This window comes from Diabrotica virgifera, chromosome 5 (genome assembly GCF_917563875.1).
Source record: "Diabrotica virgifera virgifera chromosome 5, PGI_DIABVI_V3a".
Lineage (NCBI taxonomy): Eukaryota > Metazoa > Arthropoda > Insecta > Coleoptera > Chrysomelidae > Diabrotica > Diabrotica virgifera.
The window spans coordinates 72,452,175-72,474,670 of NC_065447.1; the positions used below are offsets into that span (position 1 = coordinate 72,452,175).

Below are 22,496 nucleotides of genomic sequence, written 5' to 3' on the forward strand. Positions count from 1 at the left end.
TCTTTTGTATATTTTGGGTAACGTTTCTTAATAATGCGACAGCTTCCTCCGCAAGTTTATTCTGTGTGTCTTCGAATGGTTTGGTACTTTTGAGTCTTTTAGACGGACCTTGTTTACGAATAATATCATTATTTTCAGCTTTACGGATTACTGGTGTTCCTGGAGGTGAATCAAAGATCAGTCCTGATTGAAAATCACTTTCGCGATGACTATCTCTGTCCTGTTGACTCTGTAAATAGAATAATTTATTTTAGGAGATTTACGTTTTGCTAAAGTTAAACTTTTCTTATTGTATCAAATATTCAAGTGATCTTTTAATGGCACTTTTTATTTCAGCTTCCTACCTCAGAAGAAAAATGGTTGGAAATTGCTCAACAGTTTCAAGAAAGGTGGCATTTCCCACATTGTCTGGGTGCCCTTGAAGGGAAACACGTTGTAATTCAATGCCCCCCAAATTCTGGAAGTTCTTATTACGACTACAAAGGAACATTTAGTATAGTTCTCTTTGCACTTTTTGATGCTAATTATTGTTTTCGATACGTAAATATGGGACGACCAGGACGAATGTCTGATGGAGGGGTTTTTCTTGATAGCTCTTTGTATACAGCAATAAGCGATGGTGTACTCAATTTACCAGAGCAAAAAAATTTACCAGGAACTGATATTCTTCTACCATACGTCTTTGTCGCAGACGATGCGTTTCCATTAACAAAACATATTCAAAAACCTTACGCAACTGATTTGCTGAAAGGATCCCCTAAAAGAGTGTTTAATTATCGATTGTCACGAGCTCGGCGCATAGTAGAAAATGCTTTTGGATTACTCAGATCAATTTTTAGAATTTTTCGAACACCAATTGAACTGAAGACGGATACCATTGAAGAAGTGGTGCTTGCATGTATTTGCATCCACAATTTTTTGCGACAAAGCCGTCAATCACGTCACCTTTATTGCCCTCCATGTACTCTCGACTCTGACGTAGATGAAAATTTGGTACACGGAAAATGGAGAAAAGACATTGCAGGCGACACTGGAATTACAAACCTTGCAAAGACGGGATTGATGGGCCAGGTTAGCATCCTACCCATTATAAAAGAAAACAAGGCTCAAAGAACCGATATAAAGCCTCGGAACCCGACGGAACCTAAGATGACGAACCACGCAAAGAAAAGGAAAACGAGAAGGAAAAAGAAGCCAACAATCAGATTAGCAACATGGAACATAACTTCGTTCAACAACAAAGACCAAGAGATAATCTAAGAACTGATAAACAAAAACATAGACATTTGTGCAATCCAAGAAACCAAGAAGAAAGGTAAAGGTCAAAGAGACTATAACCAATATATTTTAGCATATAGTGGAGTGAAGAAAGAAGAACGAGCACGAGCAGGCGTAGGTATACTTGTCCATAAAAAATTTAAAGACAACATAAGTAACTGCCGTTACATCTCCGAAAGAATAATACATATGAACATCACAATGGACTACCAAAAATTAAATGTTAAATCTATCTATAGCCCCGAGGACTGCAAACCTAAGAAGGGACGAGAGGCATTCTACGAACAGTTGCAAACCATCCTGGACGACATACCTCATGAAGAACACTTAATTCTTATGGGGGATTTTAATGCACGAATCGGAAATGAAATAGTTCCAGGAGTAAATCAAAGATTCAATGAAAACCATGTCAACTCAAATGGAGAACTCATGGCTAATCTCTGTGCTTTTAACGAATTGGGAATCAATAATATATTTTTCGACCATAAGCTTCAGTATAAATATACGTTTGAAAACTCCAGGGGGCACAAATATATGATTGACTTTATAGTCACTAATAGAAAAATCCACCCAGAGCAGATTCTAGATATTCGAACTTTAAACTCGGCAGACGCAGGGAGTGAACACAAATTAGTCCTAGCAAAAATAAGAATGAAACTAACACCAAAACATTTTCCACAGGAAATCTCCGAGGAAAAATTCAATGTAGAATCACTGTGGAACGATTCTACCAAAGAAATGTACCAAAGGAGGCTAGCACAGAAGATACAGCTGAAGCAGATAGACGACATCGAAGATATAAACGCGAGCTGGGAGAAAATTAAAAACAATATTGAAGAGGCAGCAACAGAAGCTCTAGGAAAACGCAAAGTCATACTGAACAAAAGAAACAACAACAATACACCATGGTTCAGAAAAGAAATAAAAGAGAAATATAAAGAGAAGAGAGACGCCTACATGAAGTATAAAACATCAAACACTCCAGAATCCAGAGACACCTATAGAAGAATACGAAATGAAACAAAGCAATTGGTAAGAAGAAGAGAAAATGAACACTGGGAACAGTTTACAAAAAGGATGGAAAGCGACTTCTACGGAACACAGAAACAAATATGGAGATTCATAAGAAACCAACGGAAAGAAATGGCAGAATTGAAGGAATACAATAACATACCAACAAACGAATGGGAAAGATACTTGACGGAACTGTTTAAAGGAAAGGAAAATCATAATCAAAATAATAACCTACCTGAATTAAGACACGAAATTGAAATCAGTTTTCAGGAAGTAGGGGTAGCCATAAATTCACTCAAAAATAGGAAGTCACCAGGACCAGACGGAATAACCAACGAGCTTCTAAAATACGGAGGAGAAAGTATAACCCTAGAGATGACAAAACTTATACAAAAACTAATATTGCACTGCAAGATACCAGACGCATGGAGAAACAGCATAATGATACCAATGTTCAAAAAAGGAGACAAAGAAGACCCCAACAATTATAGAGGTATAAATCTAGTAAACACCGCACTTAAGCTAACCACAAAAGTCCTAACCAACAAAATCAATAAACTAACAACTTTATCAGATGAACAACAAGGATTCACATCCGGAAGATCCTGCGTAGACGCCGTATTTGTACTGAGACAAATCACAGAAAAGGCCACTGAGTACAATAAACCAGCATATCTATGTTTTATAGACCTGACAAAGGCTTTCGATCGCATCCAAGTCGAAGACGTCTTACATTTACTGTATAGAAGAAACATACCAATCAATATTATACAAACCATCGAAAACATCTACTCTCATAATCGAATACAGGCAAAGATAAATGGAAAACTAACGCAGTTTATACCAGTACAAAGTGGAGTCAGACAAGGTGACTCGTTAAGCCCACTGCTCTTTAATATAATAATGGACGAAATAATAGAAGCAGTACGTAAAGGTCATGGTTACAGAATGGGGAATAAAGAAATCAAAGTATTGTGTTATGCAGACGACGCCGCATTAATCGCCGAGACAGAAGACGATCTCCAAAGATTAACACACATCTTTAATACAACAGCCAAGAAATACAATATGATAATATCAGCAGAAAAAACCAAATGTATGACAACATCTAAATACCCACTACGATGTAAAATCGAAATTGATGGGAAAATAATAAAGCAGGAAGCAAGGTTTAGATATCTGGGAATAGATATAACCAGTTACGGAGATGTTGAAGAGGAAGTACGACAACAAAGCTTAAAAGCAAGTAAAGCGGCGGGATCTCTCAATGACACAATCTGGAAGAACAAACACTTAAGACAAGACACAAAAGCAAGAATCTATCAAGCAGCAATTAGACCTATATTAACATACACGGCGGAGACAAGGCCTGACACATCTAAAACGAGACGACTACTAGAAACAACAGAGATGAAAATACTCCGACGAATATCAGGGAAAAGTCTGTTGGATAGGGAGAGGAGCGAAAACATAAGAAGATCATGCAATATAGAAGACATAAATGGATGGGTGACAAAACGGAAATAGGAGTGGAACGAACACATTAGTAGAATGGCAGAGGATAGGATAGTACGAATAGCACGAGATAAGTCACCAAATGGACGAAGAAGTATTGGCAGACCAAGAAAAAGGTGGTGCGATAACCTAAACAATTTATGAGGATAATATTGAAGAAGAAACAGGCTTTAAAGCCTACATACAAGAAGGAAGAAGAAGAAGCAGCAAAGACGGGAGGATATGCCACAAGAGAAGCAAAAGAAATAAGAGACGGTTTTATGAAATACTTTATGTCTCATGAAGGTTCTGTACCTTGGCAAGACGTATATTTGTAATAAACTATTTTCCTTGTAGAATTTGCACTAAATATTACCTAAACTATTAAATACGATTCCATAACATTTACTGTTTTTTTATAAAGCGTCTATACAGATTTCTTAACAGAGATTTTTATCAATAATCCATATTAAAAAACTTTCATTAAAAGGTTTGTTTGCTTAAATAATACAATGAAATGCTCTACTACAAACTTACCTCATCCTCCTCACAGTGTTCTTTTTCGGATGATGTCTCTCGTTGAGTCGTAAACGTTTCGTTGCCGGACCGATTCTCCTCACCATCCAGAATAAATAGTAAATATTTATAAAGAAACCAGTTCGGCTCTGGTAGTGCATCATCTCTTCCATCTCCACGTCGTTTTCTTTTGTATTCAGCGTGAAGCCGATGAAAGTGTGACCGGAAGCTTTTTATTTTGTTATTCACTGCTTTTCTAGTTCCTAATTTATATTTATCAATCAAATATTGTTGAGCGTCACCCCTTTTAATTCTGTCTTTATAATCTTTGTCAGATGCTTTCCAAAGACATGTAAATTGGCGATAGTCTTCGACAAACTCAATGCATTTTTCGTTTGACCACTCCATTGCTGTACATGTGTTTCAAACCGCGATTAAAAACTAACTAAGAGGAAGATAGATGCATATGTCTCCCGCTATCAGATCGGAAGACACGCGCACAATTGCAACCACCTCGTGCGCACTGATTTTCTGCATGCCTCTCTTCTTGCGTCTTCATGCCTCTATTGTGCGGCCGCCGCATGCGGCTATTACGCATGCGCAGTTGCACAAATGGAAAGCCCGCTTAAGACAAACAATGGTAGCAAGAAAGATTAAACACTAACACATTTAAACATATTTTAAATAAATTAAAAAATAATTAAACATAGTTTATAAAATAAATTGGCACACTTGTCTCTATGTACACATGAAGAGCAAGTCATGAATAAGATGGTAGAAGTCCTAAAAAATGACTGAAGATCCAAACAAAAATTAAATGGCTCTAGGCCTTTATTAAAGAAAAGTAACCATATTAAAAACTTAACTTGCCAAATGCTGTTTTTGATGTAGGTCTGCTGAATGAAAAATTGGCGATTTTATCCGTGTCACTTTGATATCAAATATCTTAATTATCCATTTTAGTAGATGGTGAAGACTGGTCGTGGATTAATTGGGCCTTGTTATGCAAAAAGCAACCAACCCACATTTTTGAGGAAAACAAGATAATGTCACATATCGATTTAAAAATGTGTATTCTACATTGTGTAAAAAGCAACCAAGCCATTCTAAATATTAAACCATGAAAAATACTACTCCAAATTATTTCTGTTTAACAATAGTTCATTTAAGATTTCGCATAAGACAACCAACCCACTTGGATTGTTTGCGTGACTGAACATATTATTACATTGCACTGTCGAAAAGTACCAGCCAAGTGGGTTGATATTGTTATGCCGATTACGGTTCCTGGAATGTTGCATCTTATTGTTTTTACGTTGAGGTACTGACCAATATTAGTTAGTGCTTAAATATTAAAATATTTGTTGTGTTATATCTATTATATTATGAAGAAATCTTTGAATATTTAATGCGAAAAATATGTTGTAAATCAAGAACTGTTAAAATAATTAAAGCGGCTCGCGAAATTGCAGAAAATGGTAAGTTTTAGGATTAAGGTTATGTTTATCTTACTTTTTAAATATTATGGTTTGTTGTTTTGACTGATTATCGCATATTTTTTATTTGTATTGATATTATGTTTAATAGTAGAAATTCTACTCTATGGTATTACTGAGTAGACTGAAATTATTCGGTTTTATTCATGGATTTTGTGGGTTGGTTGGATTTTGCAGATTGCATTTTATTAGATATATTTCCAACAGCAAAAAGAAACCAACCCTCAATATAGCTATTTTTTTTTTTAAATTATTAGGATAATTTTGATACTACTATGATAAAATTGCTCAAAAAATTAAACTATTGATTAGTGAAGTTATCATTTAAAAAAATACGACGGAAAATTAAATATGTAGAAAAACATAAAAAGTTAATTTTCTCTTAATTTACAAATTGAGGGTTGGTTGCTTTTTGTTTAACATGGCCCAATTACTAGTCAATGGATTTGGGATGAAGTATGGTGGTGGATTAGTTACCAGTTCATGAACGTGGAATGAAGCCTGATAATGGATTAGTTACCAGTCCATTTGTCTTATGGGATGAGACCAGGATTCGATAAAATACGTAGATCCAAAAACCTTGTTGCTAGGTTAATAGTTGCGACGAAAATATATCAAATTCTGATTTTTGTGTGTTTTTGTAGTTAATTGAAGATAATGGTTATACTGATTGATTGATTGATTGGAATGAATATTTAAGTGTTTATAACTTGCTTTTTATCAGTATGAAAATACTTCAAACTTCTTTTTAATATCTAATATTGCAAGTCGTATTCTAAAAAATAGTATTAGAATTATATGTAAGTTTCAATTATATAATTATCATTAGATAAGGTGATTGGAAGTTTTATATATAAGTCTTTTGGATTGGAATTAAAATTCGAATTTAAAAGTTTCAAAATGATGTGGATCTATATGGTGTTTGGTTTTCTGCTCAGTAACGCGTAAGTATAATAAAACACTTTTGATGACTTATAAGTTTAAACTGTTTTAAATATTAATTGTTGTTTTCTGCTAATTAGTCCATTAAAATATTACATTTTTTAAACCCTACCTTGCATTTGTTAGAGGAGTCAATTTTATTTCTTTAATGTGTAGGAGGGATCAGTAGAAGCTTAAGTTCAAGTTTTTGGGGTCGCCACCCTTGTCCCCCGGCCGCCATCTTGGAAATGGGGTTCAAAGAGATTTCGCGCTATATCTCGTAAACAACCAACCCTACGGAAAATCTAATTATACATAAAATGTAGCAAATTAAATTTTCTACAATTGTGTTTCTATTACTTTTTATCGTCAAGTGACCCACAAAAAAGATATAAACCAAAAAATGTAAACATTTTTTAATAAGTTTCTTTTTGGAGGTTATAACTTTTTTTCAGTTCATTTTAAAATAAAATAATATTATAGCAATTTTGTAGAGGGTTTTTCAGTAAACATTTTCCACTATAAAGTTGTTTAATTTTATCTATTTACATAGGTTTTACAGCGCTCCAAATTTGACCAGATTCTCGAATGCTCATAGGGATACAATAAAAACAAAAGTTAGGCTTACTTTCCTATCTATACAGGGTGTTTCATTAATAATTGTCCATATAGTAACTGGAGAAACCTTAGCACAAAATACGAAGATTTATCCCAAAACACTTAAATAAAATATGGTTCCTTACTGAGTTACAGGGTGTTTTATCTAAAAATTTAAAAACTATTTTTGCTCAGCATTTTAAGACTATTCGACGTATCCTTTTCATACTTTGCAGAAAGTGCGACTACTATACACCCTACTAAATTATCATAAACAAATGTTTCTAGATACTACCAGTGGCGTACGACAGGGGATGGTGAATGGTTGACCCTTCTCAAATTCTGCGCCACTGGAGCATTTACTATTTTAGTGCCCTTTTTAGATTCTCCAATACTTTCTACGTAAATACTATACTCTTCATTGGTAACGATAATGTCATTAGTTTTCGAGATATTTGAAGTTAAATATGGAACGGCACAATTATTTTGATAATTTATCATATGATTCATATTATGATTAAAATTTAAAAATTATTTGTACCCAGTACTTTAGAACTATTTGGCGTATCCTTATCAAGCTTGGCAGAAAGTGTAGGTACTGTACGCCCTACTAAATTAAGATAAATAAACGTTTCTAGCTACTACCAGAGGCGTACGATAGGGGATAGTGACAGGTTGACCCTTCTCAAATTCTACGCCACTGGCGAAATTGCTATTTTAGTGTAATTTTTTGATTTTCCAATACTTTTTATGTAAATAATATACTCTTTATTCGTAACGATAAAATGATTAGCTTCGGAGATATTTGAAATTAAAAATGAAGCGACACAATACATTAATCAAAATGACCGTACCGTTTCATTTTTAACTTTAAAGATCTCGAAAACTAATGACTTTATTGTTACGAATTAAGAGTATACTATTTTGATAGAAATTATTGGAGAATCCAAAAATTGAACTAAAATAGCAATTCCGCCAGTGGCGTAGAATTTGGAAAGGGTCAACCATTCACTTTCCCCCGTCGTACGCCTCTGGTAATAGCCAGAAACGTTTGTTTAACATAGTTTAGTAGTTTGTACAGTACATATACTTCCTGCCAAGTATGAAAAGGCTACGTCGAATAGTTTTAAAATGCTGAGCAAAAATATTTTTTAAATTTTTAGATAAAACACCATGTAACTCAGTAAGGAACCATATTTTATTTAAGTGTTTTGCGTTAAATCTTCGTATTTTGTGCTAAGGTTTCTCCAGTTACTATATGGACAATTATTAATGAAACACCCTGTATATATATTTTTTGTTCATACAATTTATTATGATTTTAACATTCCTATGCTATTAATAATTTGTTTTTGACCTTTCTCCCCACTATAAAACTTATAACCCTAAGCATATTATAGAAAAAGCCCAAGAAATTGTTTGAGGACAAATTCGCCGGTTCAGAAGAAGAATGACGCAACCGCAAAATGCAAAATTTTTAGGAAGAGCAAAAAAGGATTTTTATATCAAAATCATAAAGTATGATCAAAATTAGCCATTCACCACACCGTGGTCAGGATCTCGAGATATAAGCGTTTTTTTTTGGGGTGTGCCGCTTGTCTATGAAGTAACATAATTAACTTTTTTCCTATTGTATATTTTGACTTAATATTTTACAAAAAACTTCTTCATGAACTATATTTTATTGTTATGTTGGTTAAAATTATATACTAAAAAGTTTGTCACTCAACTTTTTTAAGTAAACATGAAACTAACGAAATATGATGACAAAATGTTTAAAAATTAGCAACTCCTTCTTTAATGTGCTTAAACATTTTGGACAACTTTCATTGTCATCTACATACTTCAAAGATGATACAGTAAAATTTTTCAAATGTAATATTTACAGCGACCAAAGATCTTCTTCTTCTTGTGCCACTCTTATCGTAGATTGGAAATCATCAAGGCTACCCTGACTTTGTTTACAGCTGACCTAAAAAGTTCATTAATGGTGCAGTCAAACCACTCTCTCAAATTCCGCAACCATGACATTCTTCTACGGCCTGGAATCCGTTTTCCTTCTATTTTTCCTTGCATTATATTTTGAAGTAATGCGTATTTATGACCTCTCATCAAGTGACCCAAATACTCGAGTTTTCTTCGTTTTATCGTTAACAAAATTTCTGGGTCTCTTCCTATCCTTCGTATTACTTCAAGATTTATGATTCTTTCAACCCAAATTATCTTCAGCATTCGACGGTAGCACCACATCTCGAAAGTTTCAATATTTTTTATGTTGTTCTGTTTGAGAGTCCAGACCTCTACACCATATAATAGCGTGTTAAATACGTAGCCTCTTAGCATTCTTAATCGTAGAGGGATGCTTATATCTGTGTTGCAGAAGAATTTTCTCATCTTTTTGAAGGTGGCCCTGGCAATTTCGATACGTCTTTTTATTTCATTGTTTTGGTTTCCAGTTTCGTTTATTAAAGTTCCCAAATATTTGTAACTTGATACTTTTTCAATTTGATTGCCGTTTATACTAATATGTGCTGGTTGTGTCATGATTTTACTGAAGACCATATACTTGGTTTTTTTGATATTTATGTTTATGCCATAATTGTTGCAAGCAATATTTATGTCTGTAAGTAATCCCTGTAATTCTTCTACTGTTCTTGCAACTAGTAAAGTGTCGTCTGCGTATCGAATATTATTTACAAAGACTGCGTATCTACCAAAGATACAGCGAGATTTGAAAAATCATCAAAATTGATTTTTGGCATTTTTGTATAAAATTTGATTTTTGAACATGTTCCACCAACCCTAGATAAAAATAATATACTTCATACTCGGATTCAGCGACCTCGAAAACATAAAAATAGACCAAAATTGGTCATTCACCTTAAATTTTATTTTCGTGGTCGGCATAACGGTTGATGCCACTCGCCTAATATATAGATAGAAAAGCATTGTTTTTATTGTATTCCTATGGGTTCGAGAATCTGGTAAAGTTTGGAGCGCTGTAAACCTAGATAATAAATAAAATTAACCTTTAACTACACGCGTTGGCGTACTTTGGACGCCAGATATAAGAATTCAACTGGAAATATATTTAAAAATTTAATTTTTGACCTTGCTTATTTTTCTAACCTATCACTGGAAGCTTTCACTGTGCTTTACAATTTGGTTTTAGTTTCGTTATAATCGGCGTTCTGGAAAGATCGTAATTTACATTTTATTATTTGTTGTTTCCGGTGGTGGACAATATACCCCAGGATTATATTACTATAAGTCGTAATATAAGTACATATTTTAATTGTTTTTTAGTCATTATGGCAAAAAATTTATTTTTCTTTTTAAATAATGCCTTTTCTCCTGTAAAAAATCACATTTAAAAAAATTTTTTATCAGTAATATTATTTATCATGGAATCCAGTTATTCCATGATTCCAGTTATAAATCCCAATTGGCTTACTGAAAAGGAACTCCAAGCATTCACTGATGCCGAATAAGGTTTATAACAAACAACTAAGTGTATTTTTTCAAAAAAAATTAAACAAATCCGCTGTTTTTAAGTGTATTTTCTTGTGGCGTACAAAGTACGGCACGCGTGTAGTTATGTTATAACTTGATGCGCGGGTAGTTAAAGGTTAAACAACTTTATAGTGAAAATTGTTCATTGAAAAATCCTCTACAAAATCACTATGATGTTACTTTATTGTGAAATGAACGGAAAAAAAGTTATAACCTCCAAAAGGAAACTTCTTACAAAATGTTCTCTTATTATTTTTATTTATAACTTTTTTGTTGGTCACTTGACGATAAAAAGTAATAGACATAAAATTGTAGAAAATTTAATTTGCTACATTTTATGTGTAATTAAGGCTATGGGTACATAATTCGCAAATATTTTACGTGTATTCCTACTTTTTCTGTCTTTACACGGCAAATTACGTGTAGTAAAATTCACACTGGTATGAATATGTAAACATTACTAGAATGTCATTCTACTTGAAAATGTCATCATTAATTTAAAGAGATGGGTTTTGAACGTTCTTGGATAACTGTTATTTTTATAATTGGAAATTATTAATTCAGTTAATAAATGTGATATTTTTTTTTCACTAACTATGTATTCAGTGATTGTAATAATTTATTTGTACAACAAAGACTAATACTCAATCGAGAAAAGGAGAAAAGTGTTAAAGTGATTTTTTAATAATATATTGTTATGGAACGCTTACAATTTTGAATATCTTTAACAACAAAATACTTGGATCACAGAATATATTATCCTGATGTATTCTCTGCTTGGATCTTCCACAAATAATACACAATAAATAACTTTTTATTAAGTTCACATCTTAAATCAATTATTTATCAAATACACTATATTTCAATAATATTTAATAAATAACTCAACATATTCCCGATGAAATGTCAAATATTTAAAATTGTCACTGATTGTCAGTGTCTGACTGACAATATATGCTGACAATATTATATTCGGCTGAGTGCGTTGTAAGACAAAGATAGATTTGGAAAATATTACCACGGCATTGTGTTTATTTTTTTCGAATCCTGAAAAAACCAATAAATATTTTTGAAAAATTTAAACGCAGAATGAAAGACTAAATTATTACCGAGGGCCGAAAGTCCCTTAGAATAAATAAAAAGTTTATTTTGAATGATATATTTGAAATTAAAAATCACACTAAATTTTCTCTTAGTTTTTCACCCCTGTAACTTATTAAAATAAACATTATAGAAGTTCTCAGGGACTTTCGGCCCTCGCTAATAACGTGATCTTTCATTCTGCGTTTAAATTTGTCAAAAATACTTATTAGTTTTCTCAGGATTCGAAAAAAATTAATCCCCATTTGAATAGCATTGCAGCCGAAAATACGTACCGATCCTCTTAAAATTTCTGTAGGATTGCTAGTTTAGAAGATACAGTGCGAAAGCCCTTTGCACCACTTTTTCCAATATGGCGGTCGGGGGACAAGGGTGGCGACCCCAAAAACTTGAACTTAAGCTTCTACTGAACCCCCCTACACATTAAAAAAATAAAATTGACTCCTCTAAGAAATGCAACCTTAAATGTAACATTTCAATGGAGTAAATTTCAACCTTTTCTTTCATTTATGAAGCCGTATACCACTTATGGCATGACAAAATGTTATGCTGTTAACATGATTTCCATGATTTTTCTTTACCTTAATCCCTGTGGGGATAACTTCGGCTTCCCTAATTACATTTATTCTAAGAATACCGAAGTTCTATCTTGAGTTAAGCAAAATCAATTTCCTTTACCAATAATCTGTCTATGCACGTACTGCATGTCCAGGAACTTGAATTTTTTATATTGGATCATTAACGTCTCGACAATAATTAAACATGCTTGAACCATCTATGCTCTCTCATTTTAGCATCAATTGGTGCCACCCCTAGACTTCCATTTATGTACATTTTCTTTTCTTGTCATGAAATAATCTATTTGGGAGCTGATTTGGTCCACTTAATTTCTAGTTCCAAATCCCAGTCCTCCATGTATTGTTTATATAGAGTCTCTCTTAGATTGGACCACATGTGTATTAAAATCACCTCCCACTATGGTTGGTCCAATTCTCCTCTGATATAATATCACTGATATAATATCAAGAATATATCCTGATTTATTTAATCTGCAGTGCCAAACAAAGTCAGCAAAATTTTATCTATATTAGGACAGGAAAGAATGCTAAATTTTCAGTTACTCGAGCGTTATGGGGACCTATTGGGTGGTGAAGAGTAGGTCCTAAATACAAAAAAAGTTAAGTTAAATTTTACATAAAGTGGGAGATTTTCCATTTTGAAATTTAATTTTCCACTTCCAACAATCGTTGTTTCCGGTTATAGTGCTATCTATCCATAATTCGAAAAAATATATCGAATAAAAGTTGCTTATTTTTTGTAAAGAATCCAAATCTGCAATAAAAATTGAGGGCTCCAAAAATATTGATCATGTATTTTTTAGTTTCTCGATCTGACGTTCATTTCGCGAAATATTTGTTTTTTTTGTGAAACTTTGTAACCCATTTTCTTACGCCCCGCTCAAATCGTCAGATTTTTTAAATATACACTGTTTGCATTCAATTAACTTACTTTATCCTAATCTGACGGTTTTCTGTTTTTCAAAGGATAGATTTTTTTTCGGACCCCTTAACGAACGTCACGAAAAAAAAAATACCACAAGAATGGCTTTTATCCACCTTTGTTATTATACCAAAAAGATGAATGCCAAACAATGTAGTGATTACCTTACAATCAGTTTGATGAGCCATTTACTGAAAATATTCCTGAAAATTTTACACACTAGAGTACACAGAAAACTGGAAATGGACATCAATGATACCCAGTTTGGATTCCGAAATGGACTCGGAACAAGAGAGGCGTTGTTTGCACTGAACTTTATGTCTCAAAGATGTCTTGACATAAATCAAGATGTATTCATGTGTTTCATAGATTATAACAAGGCCTTTGATAAAGTGCGGCATGATCATCTAATCAGACTCCTGACAGAAAAGAATTTAGATAAACGAGACATCCGACTAATAGCAAATATGCACTACAATCAGAAAGCAGTAGTGAGAGTAGAGAATAATACCACTGAAGAAATTGAAATAGAGCGAGGTGTGAAACAAGGGTGTATACTGTCACCAACCCTGTTTAATCTCTATTCCGAAGACGTAATGGATAGAACAGTCTCTGAGCAATTCATAGGTATTAAAATAAATAGTGTTAGATTAAACAATCTGATATTTGCCGACGACACCGTTCTGATCGCAGAAACACTTGAAGAGCTACAGACATTGGTGAATAAGATAGCAGACTGCAGCGAAGAATATGGACTGACTATCTTTGAACATAAAGAAAACTAAATTTATGGTAATATCGAAATCAACACGAAATGTCCAAAATTTATATTTACACAATGAAATTATCGATCGAGTTAGCAAATACAAATATTTAGGCACTTTTGTAAATGAAGACAACGATAGCTCAGCAGAAATCAAAATAAGAATAGAAAAAGCCAGATCCATATTCACTAAAATGAAGAGAGTGTTCTATGGAAGAGATTTGAGCCTTGAAATGAAACTTTGCCTGATGAGATGTTACGTACTTTCTGTGCTGTTCTACGGAATGGAGTCATGGACGCTGAAAAAGATTTATATCAAAAAATTGGAGGCATTTGAACTGTGGATGTATCGCAGAATCTTGAGAATATCATGGACGGAGGGAGTCACAAACGTCGAGGTCTTGAGAAGAATGAATAAAGAAAAGGAAGTCATATTTACGATCAAAAAACGAAAACTTCAATACTAGGGACACATTACAAGAGGCGAAAGATATGAACTGCTTCGAATAATTATGCAGGGGAAGATAGCAGGAAAGAGATCCATAGGAAGAAGACGAAAATCATGACTAAAAAATCTACGGGAATGGTATAGCTGTAGCAACAACGAATTGTTTCGGTCAGCAGTTTTGAAAATACGTATAGCCCTGATGATCGCCAACCTTCGGAACGAAGATGGCACTGAAGAAGAAGAACGAACTTCACTGTATTAAGAGCCAAGATATGGTAGAAGTACATTTACAAGGTACAAGCTTTCTCCCCATGTGATAATCTGACGCGCTCGACTAACTGCCAAAATCCTCGCTTGGGCTCCCCTACCACTATAACGGCTTCTCCGCAAAACTTTGAAGCGAATCAGGATCTTATCCAATTAAAACAGTGATTTAAAATAAAAAAAGTAATAATAAAAGTAAAAATCCCACTAATTAGCTGTATATCATATTCATGATTAACTATTTAGTGGGAAATAAGCCACAATTAAATTGAAGAAATAATTTTATTAACGTTTCGAAGCCCAAATCGGGTTTCGTTGTCAAAATACAAAATACTACTAAAATAAACAAAAATGTTGTTGCTAAGTAAAAAAATTCTTCTAATAATTTATTTAATCTGATTCATTTATATTGGCAATTCAGACGTATATTATAGATTTTAAAGTAGAAGACTTTAAAATGATATCGCCAATATTTATGAGTTGCGTTCCTGGGACGACTTTACTAACAAATAGGAACGTAACTCATAAATATTGGTGATATCATTTTAAAGTCTTCTACTTTAAAATGTATAATATACGTCTGAATTGCCAATATAAATGAGTCAGATTAAATAAATTATTAGAAATTTTTTTACTTAGCAACAACATTTTTGTTTATTTTAGTAGTATTTTGTATTTTGACAACGAAACCCGATTTGGGCTTCGAAACGTTAATAAAATTATTTTTCAATTTAATTGTGGCTTATTTCCCACTAAATAGTTAATCATAAAAATGCCACAAGGAAATAGCTTCAGAACAACATCATATTCATAATATACACAAACTTACAATGAAATAAATAACTTCTAATGTATGATGGTTAATTTTTTAATAAAAATTTAACAGCCATCTAAGTGTATTACAAATCTTAAGAACGTTTTCGATCCAATCGGGTTATCAGCAGTGAAACATCCTGTTAGTAGCTGAGACTCGCCATATTTTTGGTTATTAAAACCATTAAGTTCGCGATTTTAAGTCACAATGACCCCCTCTGTGGCTCAGTGGTAAAAGCGCCTACCTTTGGATCGAAAAGTCCGAATGGTCGTGAGTTCGAATCTCACCAGGGTCAAAAATTTTTCGTTTATTATAAAATTTCGGAAATCGGAACGACGATTTACATAGAGATCTTAAAATCGAATCTATTCCAAATGAAATTAAGAAAGTCGCCAGGAGACACGAAGACAGGCTCTATAAGCATCCCAACCATGAAGCACTTCAGCTTCTTGTCAGCGAACCCCAGATGCGAAGGCTCAAGAGGACTAAACCGTTCGAGCTCGTGTAATGTGTGAAGTTGTGCCGGGCTTAGTTAGTGTTGTGCATTGTATTGTAGCCACAACACATACGTGAGCAATTAGTGAAAAGCAGAGTCAGTGCTGTGCTGTGTAGCAACAACAATGTAGTGGACATTTCATGTAAGTAAAAAGCTAGGATGGACCAGGTGATATCTAGTTTACAAACATTTTTAGGGGACTTAGGTTAAAGAAAAAATACTGATTAATCTTGTAGATTAGGTGTATTTATATTGTTTAAATAAAAAAAAATTATAAAATTAGTAAATGAAAATATTTGCTGTCCTTGTGGGATCGGTACTCACCAGAGATACCGCAGAGGTTCGGATACAATTAGCGTCTCTTTGCAAAGACAATGACGCCGACTTTGCAAAGTAACAAGACACTTACTCAACACACACACTACACATGACACTAGATATCTAACTGAAAAAATTTACCGTACCTACCATGCCAATTGCCATTAGTTGTCGAGGCATTAGCTAAATAAAAATAAATCACAATGAAGACCTCTCGTGGATTTCGGCTGAATTTAATAATAATATTATGTTTTAATAACATAAATGTGGCGAGTATTAACTACTAACAGGATGTTTCACTGATGAGGATCCGACTGGATCAAAAACGTTCTGAAGATTTGTAATCCATTAAATTTCTAAAGTGATGGTTAGATATACCAAACAATCTCAAGATCAATCTCCCTTTCCAAATTGGAAGAAATAGTTCCTAATTCTATTGGTGATGTCAATCTAGAGAAATATTTCGTTTTACTTAGACTCCTCAACAATAATTAAAGGATATTATAAAAAATTTGTTACGTGCCAAACTTCGAACAAAATAAACGTGAAACGTGGCAAATACAAACTTTGTTTATAGACCATGTCTGGCAAATAAAATAAATAAATAACATAAAATCATTAAAAAATTCAAGGAAAGTCATAATAGCAGTATCTTTTTATTACCACGTTTATAAACATTTTAATACATTGTAATTTCGCCTTAGTGCGGCTTAGGGATGGCGGTTTTTGACAAAATACCGGTTTTCGGTTATACCGGTTATTTTTTGCTTACGGTTTAACCTGGCGGTTATAACCGGCCAAAAAAACCGGTTTTTCCAAAAACCGGTTTTCGGTTTTTTTAATACAATTGGTTACAATGTTACATTTACAATGCACTTTAGTTTGCGATACTCCAATTGACTCGATCTCGATATCAATATGATCAAAATTAGTACTATCGAAAAAACGTCAAGATAAATATAAATAAAACACCATTTTTAATAAAACCCTTTTATTCTATTAATTATTATATTTATTTATTATTTTATAATATAATATAGCGTAAGATTAATATATACTTATTGCAATAATATACAATTTAACCCAACCATTTCAACTTATAAAAATTACGCAGACTCTTTCAAATGGAATTTAAAAAAAAATAATATCAACATAAATATTTTACTTAAAAATAAATTGGATAATGCAATTTATCTTTTATTTTTACTACCATCAAAAAAATTTATCATGTATTTCTTTTAAGCCCGCGTTTGTATATTTGTATAATAGGTACCTACATTTTAACTCATTTAATACTTCCTGTATGGGTGTATCGTTTTGAAAACGTAGGGAAATCCTTGGAGATTCGTATTCGTAATCGGTAATTCGATATTCATAGTCAGAACATTTTTGGTAATCAGAAAAAGTCATTCACCCACATTCAATGTCAAGAGTCAAGTGTGAAAAATAGATGATGTTTGCGTCTACTTCAACCAGATCACTTCTTATGTAAATATTATGATTACAAATACTTTTTCAACGAAATATTATAATAAAACTTAATTGTTTCTGGCTGATGTGAGTTTGTCCTTTTAGTTTGCTTCTGTATTTATAAAATAAAATTTGAATTATGGTTTTGTTTGGAATAATTACTTGAGATTAATAATTATAAATGGGATCCAAAATAATAGCTACCCTAATCCTAATCACCGTAAAAACCTAATAACCGGTTTTTACTTTAAAAGAAAAACCGGTTATAACCGGGACAAAAAACAACCGCTAAAACCGGTTATTGTGAAGTACAAAAACTGGTTTTAGGTTAAAACCGGTAGGTTTTTCCCATCCCTAGTGCGGCCGATATGTGAAACAATTGCACATTTAACGATACAAGCATATAATTTGAACCACATATACTACACCTAAAAAGGTTCAAATTTAGATATGAGGCCATCTCAAATTTTTCCTTTTACAAAAATGGCGGGCATTCAAAATGGCGACTATACATATGTGTTTAATATTACCGTAACTCTTGAACGAAAAGTCCGATTTCAACCAAATTTGGTATATAGGTTCTTTTTTTGGTTCACAAGATGGATGTGGTGAACCAGAAGAATCGGTTTACCAAAAGATGTGTTTTACTGGTTGTCTATGTAAAAATATTTTTTTTTTTTCAATTTTTTACCTCTGTATATATTAATTTTTCAAAAAGGTAATACCGCAATTGAAAAGAGCGTAAAAATATTTTGTAGAAAATATTTTAAACTTTTTAGTTATGTTAATTACCACTTAATAAATCCATAACCTATTTTCACTGGCTATTTGGCTTTGCCAAAGCCATTTTTCAAAAAAAAAAACGTATTTTCACATGTACCTATGTGTGGCAGATCCGTACAAATATTATAAGAATTATTGTGAATTTAATGCTAGATTCATATTATTTGGAACACATATCCTACACACATCAAGGTTCAAATTTAAATATAAGGCCATCTCAGATTTTACCTTTTACAAAAATGGCGGGCATTCAAAATGGCGACTATACATATGTGACTAATAGCACGATAACTTTTGAACGAAAAGTCTGATTTCAACCAAGTTTGGTATATAGGTTCTTCTTTTGATGTGTAAGACTAAGGTCTTGAACAGAAAGAATTGATTGGCTTGAAGTTGTGTTTTTCCTAATCTTTATGTAAAAACATGTTGTTTCCTTACCAATTCTTTTACCCTGTATGTATTAATTTTTCAAAAAGGTAATCCCGGCGTTAAGAAGAGCGTAAAAATATTTTTTAGTAAATATTTTGAACTCTTTAGTTATGTTAATTACTAATTAATAAATGCATAACGTATCTTCACATGTACCTATGAACCTATGTGCGGCAGATTAGTGCAAATAGTATAAGAATTATTGTGCACTTAATGCTAAAATCATATAATTTGGACCACATATACTACACATACAAAGATTCAAATTTAGATATCACGCCATCTCAGATTTTGTCTTTTGCAAAAATGGCGGGCATTCAAAATGGATTTGCCGCACATAGATAGCAACATGTGAAGATACGTTATGCATTTATTAAAACGTAATTAAGCTAACTAAAAAGTTCAAAATCTTTCGTAAAAACTATTTTTTCACTCTTTTCAATGGCGGTATTACCTTTTTGAAAAATTAATATATACAGGGTGGAAGAATTGAAAAAAAAACAACATATTTTTACATAAAAAACAGTAAAAACACAACTTCTGGTAAACCGATTCTTCCGGTTCAAAACCTAGACCTTACTCATTAAAAAAAGAACCTTGGTGCCAAATTTGGCTGAAATCGGACTTTTCTTTCAAAAGTTATCGTGCTATTAGTCACATATCTACAGCCGCCAATTTGAATGCTCGCCATTTTTGTAAAAGGCAAAATCTGAGATGGCCTCATATCTAAATTTGTACCTTTATATGTGCAGTATATGTGAATAAAATTATATGGTTGTATTGTTAAATGTGCAATTCTTATAATATTTGCACGAATCTGCCGCACTACCTCCCGCTCTTCCTAATGCTGTTACTCTCTTTGGGAATGTCATTATTAAATTATCATTGCTGTATAAATCTGTTGACACGTCTGGACATTTCCGTCCAAACGTGTTCAATGCAGTTCATGCCCGGAGAACACGGTGGCCACTCCGTTCGTGTAATTCCATAATAATCTATCCATTAGCCCTAAACAAAATTGATAGCCCGTACTTTTTACATGTTAATTTTTCCTTCTTGGTTTTACCTTTCGTAAATAAAAATCTGGCTTAAAATATAATATGGTAAAATATTTAACGATTTCCCTACTGTTGTTCAATCATAACTTAGTTTATTTAAAACAAAACTTAGTTATATAGTTTTGATTAAATTGGGATATATTTAAGATAAAATAAAAATATCCACTTCAATTGTTGAGTAGTTGTCAAGCCACACCAACAATGATATAGTTGTTCCATTTTATCTTTGCCCAAACGTGATGATTCATTTTCAAACAAGTTCAATCAAAACCTTAATTGAAATGTACGTCGATGTGTAATATCATTGATACGTACTGTCAATGTTATACTTACGGACTAGGAGCCGGTATAGGTGAAATGTTCTAATCATTTTAGGCATGAAAAAAGTCTATAACTTAAATAGTAGAACTTAAAAGAAAACATATATGAACACTGTGCCTTCACTTTTTAGTGGCACATACGTCGACAGTGGCGCATAAAATTTTCCACTTATGGACCGGATAAATAAATTAAAGGTACCCTCCCTCACTCCCAGAATTAAATTTTTTAAGTTCTATCTAAGACTTAGCGTATTTTAACCCATCACCCCCTCCCCCTACCCCCACCATCAAAAACTTCATTTTTCGTTTTTATTTTTTTAGGTGGGTATGCAATCAATTTTAACATTTCCAAAAATTCATAGGTATAGTCGAGGCTTTTACAAAACAAATCTATTTTTTATAGATTCATAGGTTAAGTATACATAAACTAAAAAAAATGTTTAATTTTTTTTTTTTGAAAAAAGCTTATAACTTTTTTTTGAGGTAGCTGGAGGTCTAATTTTTGTTCTATTTTGTGTATTTTATCAAACACTATGTAATAAAACATTTTTTCAGATTTTTTTCGCTCCCTTCAAAAATCTATAAAGCTGTTTTTTGGGGGGTTTGAACGTGTTTCTCCCATTTTTAAATATTCTAAAAGACTCAGTTACTTAAGTTACTTATATTTACATAAAAACTATAAAAAAAAACAATAATTTGATCTATTTTGAAGTCTATAAACTAGGAAAATCCCCAAAAACCCCAAAAAAAAGAAGTTTTGTGGATTTTTGAAGGTGGCGAACATTACAGAAAAATCTGAAAAAAAATAAAAACATAGTGTTTGACAAAACACACAAAATAAAAAAAAATTAGACCTCTAGCCATCTCCAAAAAAATTTGTTCGTTTAAAAAAATTGAGGTTATCCACAGGTAAGAGGTTATCCACAGGTTCGTGTTGTGTACAGGGTTATTCACTATATTTTGACCCCCTGTAAACTGCTTTATTTAGAGAATTAGAATAAAATGTAAAATACAAAAGTTATTCGATTTTTAAATTTTGATTTTTTGACATATATATCGTACTAGTGACGTCATCCATTTGGGCGTGATGACGCAATCGACTATTTTCTTGAAAGGGAATAGGGGTCTAGTGTTAGCTCGTTTGAAAGGTAATTTAATTCTCTATTCAGTAATGTAAACATTAAGACAATTATTTATACAGGGTGTCCAAAAAATATTTTTTAATTAAATTAATTGACACAAAAAGAAGAATGTATGTAATTTATTTAATTCAAAATACATTCTACTGCTGTGAGAAAACAGAAATAAATGTTTATTGAACAAATAAACATTACTTTTCACTTAAATTCAGTGTTCAAGCTGCCACCCATATCTGCCTCTTGGCAGTTTGAACATTGAATTTAAGCAAAAATCAATGTTTATTTGTTCAATAAACGTATATTTCTGTTTTCTAACCGAAGTAAAATGTATTTTAACCCTTAAGTACTAACACCCCGTCTCTCAGACGACATCGCTTGTCGAAAGTGGGATATTTCCCTTCCTAGAAAATGTTGAAGGTCACCCGTTTATGACTTTTCAAGTTGGGCTGTTCTTTAGTTGTATTGAATTCGCAAATTTGCGGCAGGTTGTTATTCGAAAGATATTTAGGCTTAAAGTGTGTTTTCCGTCTAATAGACGGGGTGTTGTTAGTGTTTGTGCCCAGTTCGTCGTTACACATAATGTGCCTCAGTTCGTCAAAAAACATCAGATAAGGGATGAGGAAACCCTTTTGAAACGGTTTGATGAGGTAGAAGACGACAGTGGTAACGACAGCAAAGTGGAATCAATTTGTGATGAAAATGTTGCCACTGACTACCATTGCTACACTGTACTAACTATAAATAGTACCTGTCAGTTTTTTTTT

At 32.7% G+C, this 22,496-nt stretch overlaps 1 protein-coding gene across 1 annotated transcript in view; it reads left to right on the forward strand.

Annotated features, from left to right (window-relative positions):
* The first annotated feature begins 6,584 nt into the window (after positions 1 to 6,584).
* Positions 6,585 to 22,496, forward strand: part of LOC114329771 (myrosinase 1) — a 116,483-nt gene continuing 100,571 nt past the window's right edge. The window contains exon 1 of the mRNA XM_028278980.2: positions 6,585 to 6,742. Coding sequence (XP_028134781.2) covers positions 6,699 to 6,742 — 44 coding nt within the window. The 5' untranslated portion in view covers positions 6,585 to 6,698. The remainder of the gene's footprint in view (positions 6,743 to 22,496) is intronic.